This window comes from Candoia aspera, chromosome 7 (genome assembly GCF_035149785.1).
Source record: "Candoia aspera isolate rCanAsp1 chromosome 7, rCanAsp1.hap2, whole genome shotgun sequence".
NCBI lineage: Eukaryota > Metazoa > Chordata > Lepidosauria > Squamata > Boidae > Candoia > Candoia aspera.
This window is the reverse complement of record NC_086159.1, coordinates 12,078,560-12,090,616: the sequence shown is the minus strand read 5'-3', so window position 1 is coordinate 12,090,616 and position 12,057 is coordinate 12,078,560. Positions and strand designations below refer to the sequence as shown.

General features: G+C 42.1%; 1 protein-coding gene across 18 annotated transcripts in view; it reads left to right on the top strand.

Annotated features, from left to right (window-relative positions):
* Positions 1-3,284: 3,284 nt before the first annotated feature.
* PLEKHA5 (pleckstrin homology domain containing A5) overlaps positions 3,285-12,057 on the top strand; it is a 188,607-nt gene continuing 179,834 nt past the window's right edge. For all 18 annotated transcript variants that reach the window (XM_063309080.1, XM_063309092.1, XM_063309088.1 and 15 more), the window contains exons 1-3: positions 3,285-3,395; positions 3,508-3,584; positions 8,791-8,848. In XM_063309080.1, coding sequence (XP_063165150.1) covers positions 3,304-3,395; positions 3,508-3,584; positions 8,791-8,848 — 227 coding nt within the window. In that variant the 5' untranslated portion in view covers positions 3,285-3,303. The remainder of the gene's footprint in view (positions 3,396-3,507; positions 3,585-8,790; positions 8,849-12,057) is intronic.

Sequence of the window (12,057 nt, the reverse complement as noted above, 5' to 3'; positions counted from 1 at the left end):
ATACTGTTATTCAGGGCATTCATATGAAGGAGGACAATGATACATAAAAAAGGACATTGCTAAAAACGTGCCAGGGTCATACCTATAAGAATGAGTGGATATCTACTGAACAAGTGTGTACATCTATTTATTTATTTAATTTTTATCCCACCTTTCTTATTTTTATAAATAACTCAAGGCGGCTAACATACCTAATACTCATTCCTCCTCCTATTTTCCCCACAACCACCACCCTGTGAGGTGGGTTGGAATGAGAGAGAGGGACTGGCCCAAGGTCTCCCAGCTGGCTTTCATGCCTAAGGTGGGACTAGAATCAGGAGCCACTTAAAGCACTTCAAGAAAGAACAGGGTGATGGAAATACAGAAGTTGAAGAACTGGAAGAACCTGGAATTATAGGAAGCTGTGGAATGGGTAAATAATGCAATACTGCAGGAGTATATTAATGTTTTGTAAAAAGAATTATTTGTTCACTGCTAATAGTTGTTTCAAGCAACATAAACACAGACTATATCCAGTCATCGTTGGATGGACATTGAAATCAAACTGACTGCATATTAGGAGCAGAAGTTGGAGAAGTTCAGTCCATTCAGCCAGGTCACTTCCAGGTGCAGATTGTGGAACAGACCATTCATTATTGGTGTCAAAAAAAATTAAGCCAATAAAACCAAGGAGACTAAATTGAAGAGCATAGGTGTGCCAGCAGGATTTGTCTTGAAGGACATACAGTTAGACTATAGAATCGAGGACAGGGAAATTTAGTATTTTTAACTTATGGGAGAGATCTGGAGTTGCTAGGGAACAATAAGATATTGTGACAACCAAAGTCGAAAAAAACTTCCCAAAAAGAAAAAGGTCCAGGTGGCATTCAGAATAATCTATTATGGTAGCCATGGAAAGATGGAGGCCTTGAGCAACAAGAAGGGTGTGAGATGATTGAATGCAGACTTTCAAAGTCAGGTAAGAAAGGACAAAAAAAGGTATCTTAATTAAGAATGACAATGAATAGAGGAAAGTAACAAAAGGAAAGTGAAACATGTTTTTCGGAACTTCAGAGAAATCACAGGAAAAATTATTTAGTGTAGAGATACTGAAGAGTAATCATGGAAGAAATCTGAGAACAGCAAATGAGGTTAAAAGATGGAATGGCTGGACAAAATCCTTTATAGAAGGAGAAAGCTTTGTAAAAAAGGAGTATCTTCAGAAACTGGCCCCACTAGAAAGTGAGCTGTGTGAGATAATATACCAGATATCAAACAGAAAAACACTAGGCATGAATGAAATGCTTATTGAAGTTTTAAAGCTGCATGAGAAGAGGCAGCTAAAATGGCCATAGCTCTATGTCCACCTAGATCTAGGGATGGGAAAAGTTTGGCATATACAAAGGAAGGAGATGTAGCAGGGGGGTCCACAGGGTAGGGCCAAGAAGGTCAAGATGGTGACTGCCACAGGGTGATTGAAGCTCTGTTTTTTATGTACATACAATCATACAAGGAAAAAATGGAACCAGAAGAACAGGCAGATATCAGAAAAGATAGAGGAACACAGAATCAGATTGCTAACGTAAGGCGGATAATGGAGGGAGCAAGAAGATTTAAGAAGGAGGTTTATCTTTGCTTCATTGACTGCAGCAAGCTTTGATTGTATAGATTATGTCAGAAAGTGGATTTATTGTCCTGAAGAATCTTTACAATGAATTAGAATCTATTACACGAATTGAATTTCAAGAACAAGAGTGGTTCAGGGCAGGAAAAGGGAGTGAGACAATAGTTAGGCAAATCTTTAGATGTGTGCAGGAGCACACATACAAACTACACTACTTCTTTTTGAATGGGTAAAGAAGCCGGGCCATTTTCCAGGCTTAGAAGCTGTTTCAGGCTGCCTCATCACACATAGGCACCCACAACCACTCGCACGGCCCTATAAAACAAGGGCACATATTGTCCCCGCATCTCTCTAACTTGTAGAGAGTGTAAGAGCGGACAGGACTGGAAAAGAGGACAGCTGAAATTGAAATTGGAAGACAGAAATGGTAACGTGTGGTACTTGGATATAAGGAAGACTCCGAAAAGCTCATTATGAAAATAAAACTGGAACATGAAAAACCCGGGTTAATGTGAAATATTAAAACAAAGGTCACGTCAACCAGCATGCTCCCTGATCTTATGGCGGATGGAGAAGTGGACACGGTAATTTTGCTTTCTTAAGTTCAAGGAGATATAGTTTTTATTGTAAACTGCCCAGAGTCCCTCCTTGGGAGGGAGATGGGCAGTGATAAAGTTTGATAAATAAATAAATAAATAAAATAAAGATGGACAGCCCACCAGGGAAGGAACAAGATTAACCCTAGGGAGAATGACAGACTTGACCAGATACGGGTTATTTCTATGACAACCATAATAAAAATATAGTCAAGGCGATGGTCTTCCTAGCAGTAACCTCTAAGGAGACCTTGAGCAAGCCAGAAAGGAGATAGGAACTGTCTCCATATCTGCAAGGGAAAGGCATTAAAGCCATTTCTGCACTGGGATTTATATCTCTTCTAGCATCATCACTCCACTGTGATCCCAAAATAACAGTAATGCAGAGAGGCTTTATATCACTTTAGGGGTGGCTGGGCTTTGCAACGAAGATGCTGTAAGGTCCTTACTGAGGAATTGACCTAAAAGGACCACGGACCGCCCGGTCCGTTCTGGACGTCAAAAAAGCTGAATGTTCCTTGCAGGCAACGATCCCCAAGCAGAGGCTCTCATACTTTGGGCGTGGGGTACCTTTGGCGGAAGGCTGGCGGGGGGGGGGGGGGGCGCGGAGAGAGAAATTAAGAACAGCCTGTGGATCAAGCGGGGAGAGGGGATCCGGGGTGTCCGTGGAAAAGCCGCAGAGGATCCCAAGTACCTGGGCGAGATGAGGGAGGGGCGGCAGTGGACGGCACAGCCGCCAGGAGTCCGGCCGCCTCGACAGCACCTAACTCCATAACGCCGCGGGCGGGGTCTCGAGGCGCGCGCTGGCGCGGGACGGGGTCGGAGGAGAGAGAGAGAGAGAAGGGGGGAGGAGCGAAGTTGGAGAAGCGGGGCGCTGGTTGGCTGCGGCTCGGCTCCTTGGGCGGGGCGTCGCTTCCCCTTCCCTCCTCGCTCGGGCGCGCTCTCTCGCGCTCCCTCTTTCCTTCCCGCTCGTCGTCCAGGTGCTGTCGGCGGCCTCTTGCGCGCCCCCGCCGGCGCGCGCCCCCTCCTCCCCCTCCGCGCCCCCTCCCTGCTCTCGCCTCGCCGTGCCCGCGCGCGCCGCTTTCGCCCGGGCTGCGCTCGGACATGGCGGCGGAGCTGAGCGCCGAGCGGCTGCGCTCGCTGCCCGCCAGCTGGAGCTTCGGCATCAGCCGCGGCGGCCGCATCTTCTTCATCAAGTAAGCCGGCGGGGGCGGGGAGGCGGCGGCGGCGGGGGCCCTGCCCGGGGCGGGGTGCTCCCGGAGGGTCCGGCTCCCCTCCCTCACGATCTCTCTCTTCCCCCCTTGGCAGCGAGGAAGCGAAGAGCACGACCTGGCTGCACCCGCTGACGGGCGAAGCTGTGATCACCGGGCACCGGCGCAGCCCAGGTAAGGCGGCACTTTCCCCGGGGGACATCGGGCGCCAGGAAGGGGCGGGCGGCGGGGCTTTCCAGGCGCCCCCTTCCCCGCCTCACTTCCCCCCCACCTCCATGCACCGGTGCCCCTCCTCTCCCGCACCCCTGCCGCCTCCCGGATTTGAAAACGCCGCCCCTCTCCCTTCGCCTCCTTCCTAATTTTAAATTTTCCACAATGAACACTTAATGCTGCCCCATTTTTCTCAACTCTCGCCCTCCAGCCCCCCCCCTCTCCCTAGCTGGCCTTTGCCACCGAAACTGAGCCTTTTCTCTTGGGCTTCCTAAGGTGTATTTCTCTGCACACACACACACACACACACACACCTCCCCCCCATTCTGCAATTCCCTAATTTTCCGGTTGGCTCCCTCCCTCATACCCTTTGCTGCATCCCTGCCTCTAATCGACCTCCCTCTTTAGCCTATTGTTTCATTGTGATTGAACGTAGACGCCTACCCCAAAAGTTTTGTGCTTGACCTGTCTTTTTTGGGGTGGGGGAGGGAATGAACAAGGCAAGTCAGGCTTGGGAATAACCATCCATTTGTTTCCTCCACTGGCTCAAAACTTTCCCTCCAGATAAAACTGTTTCCTTGTTTTGCCTTGACCTTTTAACCCACCTATTTACTCTTCTCTCTGCCACTTGCTCTTTGGTTCGATCTGTGAATTTATTTTTCCTCTTCAGTTCAAGACGGCCAACATTTATTTTATGGCATTATGTTTTTCCCTCTGCTCTATGAAAATTGTTCCTCTCCCTCGTACTTGAACCAAGGAGATTTATTAATTGTTTCACCCTTCACGCAGTAGTCACTGAAATGCCTTCTCTCTCTCTCTCTCTGTCAAACATTTCTAACCTCCTCTCCTTGTCTTTTTATCTGAAGCTCTGCTTCTGGGATCATAAACCTGCCCACTCCTTTCTCACCTCTCATTCACATCATCTCCTTGTCTTTCTCTTCTCTTCTGTGTTTATCCTTTAACCAAACTAATTCCTAAGTTACAGGCCCTGGACTTAGAATATTGCCTTAAACTCTTGTTTAGGCAAATCATGGATTTTATTCTGCCTTGATTGGAGCATCCCTGTAGATCCATTGTGATCTCCCAGCAGGTGCTATGATGGGTAATTTGGGCATCTGTTTATCAAGTAAAAAATTCCTCTGATTTGTTCACCATCCTTTAAGCCAGCTCTCTCCCTATGTTTAAAAGGCCTTCTTCAGCAGTATGTTGACCCTGGATGAATATTAGCATCCGAGTTCCAGTTCTTACCAGGACCTGTGTTAGTAATCAACAAATAGTCATATTATAGGCATTGCTTTTCTATCATTTATTCCCAAGTTATAGCATCCTTAAACCCAACTAACTTTTTAACTTTCTCACTGGACCCTCACTTGCATCACTTTATTAATACTCCTTTACCTTACCCCTCTGCATGCTTGCTACTCTTCTTTCTTCAGGTACACATCTGGAGAAGTGAGGGATGCCCATGTATATGAAATTTAATTTGGCTGTACTTGCTAGAATGAACATTCTGTACCCTGGATGAATGTATTCACACCTGGCATAATGATTTGCAAGAGGCTCGGTGCTCTTAAACTACATCGTCAAACAATGCTTAATCATTCTGGCTCATCTAACGAACTGACTGTACTTTCAATGGCCCCTAAAAGGTGTGATAGCCAAATACTTTCTTTCTGTTTTCTTGCCTCTGTGTTTCTGTTGTCATAACTTAGTTGACCAAATTGAACTTGGTTAATCATAACTAGGTTTTGATTCCAGTTAAACGTTTATCCCATTTGTTCCCTACCTTGGCAGATTCCTTTACTATATTTTCCATTCTCCGTCTACCCTTACCGTGTTTGCATCCATAATTAGTATTTATTCCTATACGTTCAGTCTGATATCCATATTCACTCAATTGGCACCTTCTGTACTGGCTTGTTATCTATTGGCTGTCTCTTCCTATTGTTTGGCAGTTAATCTGGTACACATAATCTGTTCCAGTAAATAACGTTACGGCTTTCTATCTGTTCATTGGAAAGCCTAACCCTGTACAGTACTAATCTCTTCCTGTTGACTCTTTCTAGCAATGACTCCTGCATTGCTATCTTGCAATTGCTCAGTTATCGCTTTTGTATAAATGTAGGTGGGTTTTTTTTTCCGAAATCCAGCTACCAGTCAGCTAAGCTGCAGAGACTTCTGCAGTCCCCTTAATACTTCTCCAGTGATTTGATCTCCACTCATTCAGCATGCTTTCCAAATAGCTTGAAGACCTCCAACATAGCTACTCTGTCTTTAGCGATAAGTTGCTTCTCCTGGCTTCCTCAACATATTCTCTTTGTGCTGCCCTACTCCACTGAATAACTTAAACCCATAGCCAGACCTTTATAAAGAATACATAATAGTATGGTTCCAGCTGTGGGAGGTGTGTATTTTCAGCAACAGTGGTAGAATGGAATAAGCTATTTTATTAAGAGTTGGCCAATCCAGTTGCCACTGGTGTTGAAGCAAGTCCCCTTCTTAACTGGGAAGACTGAGCACATATTTTCCTATACCTTTTCATGTTTTAATGTGATAAGCTTATTATTTTATATTTGTTATTTTTAATGATTTTTATTATTGTTTTTATTGTACCTTTATAAGTTGTCCAGAGACATCAAAGGAGGGGGCAGCTTATATTTTCTAAATAAATACATCACATAATGTTCAGGATCAGTGTGGCATTAATGGTGCTTATGGAAGAAAAGCTTCATGTAAATAGCAGCACCAAATTGCAGGTTGAGTACTGGCTCTCTCCTCAGTGAAGAAAGGTATCTCCTCTTATAGGCTCTGATTTGCAATTTAAAAATGAATATGTGTCATATTTTAGTTATCTTGTGAGCATATAATACCTTTCCCAACCCTCTTGCCTGCCCTTCTTTTACAACCAACATACAATTCTGTAAAATTGCCTATAGCCAAAAGCCTTTTCACTGGGCAAAGCATGAATTCACCTGTCCATATCTTTTCAGCATCACACTTTCTAGAGTTTAGTGGCTGCTTTTTTGAAATTCATGCATTATCCTTGAGTGTCTTCACCCTTAATGATACACCCTCAGTTTAGATAAGAGAGTGGGTGGTTTCTGAGTGATGGGGAAAGGTGGGATGATTCGGAGAAAGAGGGCAGGAGCTTGGAGAGTGACTATGGGGAGAGGAGAGGGGTAGACTCTATCTCTGCTATTTGTTTCTCTGGAAACGAAAAGCAGCAGAGAAGGTCTGGCTGGAAAAGGAATAACTGGATGCTGGTATAGCACATCAGTCACTAGTGCCATGGGGAGTTGGGTGTTGCTGTTCAGCAGTGCAGTTGCTTTTCTCCCCTTCTTTCATTGATGCAAATGGAAAAAGAGAGGCAGTCCAGGGACACTTGGGTTAGGAGGACTGGTCTGGCATTTTTGCATTTTTTTATTTGTACATTTCATTACTCTTTGGTTTTATTCTGTGTGACCTGGGAGCAGTTTCAAGACAAAGTGAAGTTCTGTTGTTTATCTCTCTTCCTAGTCATAGTTATGGGAAATGTCATGGGATAGTTTATAGCCAGATGTGTTTTAGAGTCAAACCAGAACTGCTGGTTAATTGAGAAGAGTTCCCTGCTCCTTGTATAATTAGTGTTTGTGTTAATTGAGAAGTTCGGCAGGTAAGGGGAAGGGGCAGATGCGCTTGAGTGATTTGGCTGTTGAATGCAATTGTTTTTCATCTGTAATTCCACACTGGCCTTAAATTAATGTCTTTGCCTCTGCTGAGAGAAGTTTTTTTTTCTACTCACATTTCAGATGGATTCTGTTTCATTCTACCATTCATATTAGTGCTCTGCTTTGTTTTATACCCCTGCTAGTGCCAAAATGTGTTAATATCTCTAAGGAAAAATCAATTTTGGTTGCTTTTAAAGTATTTTAGATAATGAACAAAGCTTGTTTTTGGACAAATGGAATTTCTTCTTAATGCTTGCATGGCAAATTCTAAATAATCATATGATAATATTTGGATAAGAAATTGTACCAACCAGATCTGCTGTTTTACTTTTACATGGAAATAACACGTGGAAAGCTCTTTTACACTGGCTTGTGTAATTTTCTTAATTGTGATTGTGTGAACTTAATTCGTTTATCTTGAGCAAAGCATCTCTAAATTTATTTATTTATTTATTTAAATTTATGTCACCGCCCATCTCCCCCCAAGGGGGGACAAATTTAATTGCTCTTTGTTTATAGAATGTTTACCATGCAGAAGTTTGCTACATCAAGCTCCTAAAATAGCTTTAAATGTCTTACCAAAATATTCTAACACCCTAAGTATTTCAGTTACCTGTGCTCAAACACATAGATGGTACTATTATAAAAAGCAAAGCCAGCTGTATTTATGCACAGTACAGTAGGTAAAATGATTATTTTAAGCAGTGAGCCTTGTAATTAAACACAGCTTTAGTGATCCATTTTTCCTCACAGTGCTTTGCTTTTTTCTAAAGATAAGAATAGGCTTTGATTTTTATTTTGAAAAGGAGATTCAAAACATTGATGCTTAATTGATGACTATAGAGAAACAGCACATCTTTCTTTCCTTGGCACTAGATTAATAGTGAAAATTAATCTCTGTGCTATTGGCTGGTTTGTGGATGCTTGTAAGCACAACTTGAAGATATGGCAAGATGATGTAACTTGGCCATCCCAAACATGTGTTATGATAGTTAACCAGCTACCATTTTGGATGCTAGTAACTTAAATAATGAAGTTTTTTTCCCTCCAAAAAAGTGACTTCTGCTCAAATATCTTATGATTGGCACAACAGTTACAGGAAGTGAATAATGCCTAAAGTAATATGAAGCCAGTGAACTTAATGATGCTGGGAGAAGTTTTCCAGTATCTCTATCTATAGTTGATGAGATGAAGTATAATACTCAGAAATATTTGTGGCAATACCTAAAGTCTTTAGGATTTGAGAATTAGTGAGCTTATTGTACTGTGTTTTACTTTCATGATTTAAATCTTACTTGCTTTTGAGTTCATGATGAGTAAGAGTTTGGGCCCTGTGTGAGGTATAAAATTGATAGTATTGTTTTCTTTTAATACATTGTAAAGTAAGCTAAAACAATGCTTTGTGAATGCTTAGTATAATAAAATGATTCTCAAACATATGAGACTATTTTTTTCTACTCTAGATCTACCCACAGGTTGGGAGGAAGCATATACTTTCGAAGGTGCAAGATACTACATAAAGTAAGTGAAACTCAGCATGGAGTATTTTGCTGAGCCTGCTTATTACTATATATTTTGTCCTGGGGAGCCTTACATTATGCTCAGAATGTGGTTTAATGGCAAGATGGATGTGTGAGATAATCTGTAGAATGGGATTTTGCTATGTAACAACAATACCTTATGGCAGTAGCTTAAGGGGAGGAAGAATGGCATATGTTTCTGACTCTTGCAGTGATCCTTTGGGATAGGTGAAACGAAGAAATAGCGACTTGATCAAGATAGCCCATGACTACAGTATTTGTAAAGTTTTGTATCTAAGTGGGAAATCTGGGTTTCTCACATAAGAATCCAACTTTTACACTTATTCTACATTTGGTGCACTTTATGAGGTTTAAATTGTCAGTTATGTCTTTCTCTGCCATGGTGCTCTTATTTTGATGGAATATGTAGTTTGGACTCATGAAAACATGAAAACCTGCACCCATATGCTTGTGTTCAAAGAAAAATAAGAGTTACAGATCTGTGGGTCCTCCTGCCTATCCAATCTGAGTCCTAGATGGCTGCATTTATCTGTTTAGTCTATATCTGTGGCCCTGAAAAGGTGGGATAACAACAATAATTGGAGGATTTTGCATCATGTGAGAGGATGTATTACATGATAAAAAGCTTTAGAAAAAAATCCATATGTAGTTCTATTTAATTTCTTGCTACTGAGGGGAAAAACGTGGTAGGGTGTATGCATTATTTTGAAAAGATCCCAGTTTCAGTCCTAAGCATCTTTAGGTAGTCCTGGGAAAGCATCCTGTATGGCATCTAGAAAAGCCATTGACAATTACCATAAATTGCACCGGATAGTTAGACCACTCTGAACGAAGAATAAGTATGCAGATGTTGTGCTGCAAATTGTGATAATTATTCTGCATTCTGCTACTTACAGTTTCGATCTGATGTTTAACAATATTTCTGATTTTAGCAAGGACTGAAAGCCTCATTCTAATCCATGTCCTTCTTTATTCTATAAAAGTTGATCCTACATAAATGATCTCAGTTGTCCTACATAAAGGATCTACTACTTTGTGACAAATTTGATGTTCTAGTTTTGATGTTCTTAGGAAATACACGTACTTGTGTATTAGATGCAATTGCTTTTTTTGCATTCTCCACAAAAAATATAACTTCATGTTAGGACATTGGAACAAAATAGAATAACGTAGAGAAAGTGTGGAAAATGCTCAAGTCAGTAACATATTGGTTATTGTGCCGTTTTTTGTAGAAAATAAAATAACAACTTTTAATCTTCCTGTTTTATGACTTTTGTGGTATGTTAAGTACAGGAAGTTATCAGAACTGTTAAATGGTGGGCATGTTGCTGATAGTGCTTGAACATCAAGTTATTCTGTTGTCATTGAAATGATTACCTAAATATTGTGCCAAAGCTCAGAAAACGTATGTTCCTCTTCTCTACAGCATTCTTGACATAATATGATAATATAGTGTAGTGTGAATCTCTGGTGTAAATATGCGTATCTTGCAGAATGCATTGAATTCGTATTATACCTTTGTCACATATATAATAAAATTGGGAACATTTCTACATTAGGCTGGCAGTGAAACATTCTTCAGAGATAGATCCACAAAATTCCTGACAGCTGAACGTGAGATTCTTCTCTTGACAAGAGCTCCCATTCATTGTTATTATTTATTACGTTTCTGCTCCTTAAGGTACTGATAATAAAGAGGAAAAAATTAGACAACATAAGCAAACCAGGTAAAGCATATCCATAAATAAAATACAAAAATATAACAATAAAATGAAAATCAGCGATTCCCAATTAAAAGTTACATTATGAAACAAATCAGCCTGAATAAAATATGTTTTCCTGCCAGCTAGCATTTCAGCATTTTCTGCTGAAAAATAGCTACCAGAAACCATTTTTCTCATGTTTTCATAATTTTAGCTCCAATAGTGACAAAAGTGAGAGAAATCTCTCTCTTAAAGATCCTAAAGTTTAAGTAGGCTTGTAGGGAGTATGCAGTATACTAAATGTGTGTTTCAAAATTTAAATCACTGCCAGCTCTTTGAAACAGTGATTAGAAACAAATTAGTGGTTAGTAAAACTATTGGAATGTTACGGTATAGGTAGTCCTCGATTTATGTCCATTCAGTGACAATTCGGAGTTACGACAGTGCTGGCAAAATGAACTTATGACTGGTCCCTGAGGTTACGGCTATTGCAGCACCCCTGTGGTCACATGAACAAAATTCAGGTACTTGGCAGCCCGCCCGCACTTAGGACTGCAGGGGCTCTTCAACTCACTTTCACCTACCTTCTCCCCAACTCTGCCCTTTTGGGTGCACTGTACTCCACCACATACCTCTGCTGCCCCCCACCGCCCCAGCTGACCTTTGCTGCCTTCCTCCTGGTGACCCAGGATCCAGATGCTGGGTGAGGTGCAGCCCTGGGATGTGCATGGTGAGCATGGCAGGGCGGTAGAGCCTCATCTGCCAAAGGGAGCTTGCCAGGCCCAGCCGGGAAGGAGGCAACAGTTGCACACTCCCCAAGTGAAGGTGGAACCTGTGTGAGAGGCGCTGTTTGGGGTGGCCGCAGAACTAGAGGAGGCGGAGGGACGTGGGCTTCCTGAAGGCACAGCGTGCATTCTGCAGCTCATGTTGGAAGCACTCCTGGAAAGGCACAATTGCTCCTATCCTTTGCTTCCATGTTCATGTGTGAACCCAGAAGTGCACCCAAACTTTGAACCCAGGCCTTTAGGATGATCATAATTTTCTTGGCACAGGCTGAGTTTAAGTAGCCAGGCGTGATCCAGCAAATGCCAATTGTTTAGTGGTTAAGGCAATGGGCTAGGAACCAGGAGACTGTGAGTTCTAGTCCCGCCTTAGGCACAAAAGCCAGCTGGGTGACCTTGGGCCAGTCCCTCTGTCTCAGCCCAACCCACCTCACAGGGTGGTTGTTGTGGGAAAAATAGGAGGAGGAAGGAGTATTAAGTATGTTCATTGCCTTAAGTTACTTATAACAATAATAAAGGTGGGATGTTAAATAAATAAATAAGTAAAGGTTCATGAGTGAAAAATTGAAGTAGCAAAACTACTGTTTATATTATTCTAGAGCTTGACTGATCTTGGGCAGAGATATTTACATATGAAGCTTCTAATCCCCACCCAAGCCCAACTGGTGCTGGTTTTCCTGAATCATATGAAGAGTTATTTGGGA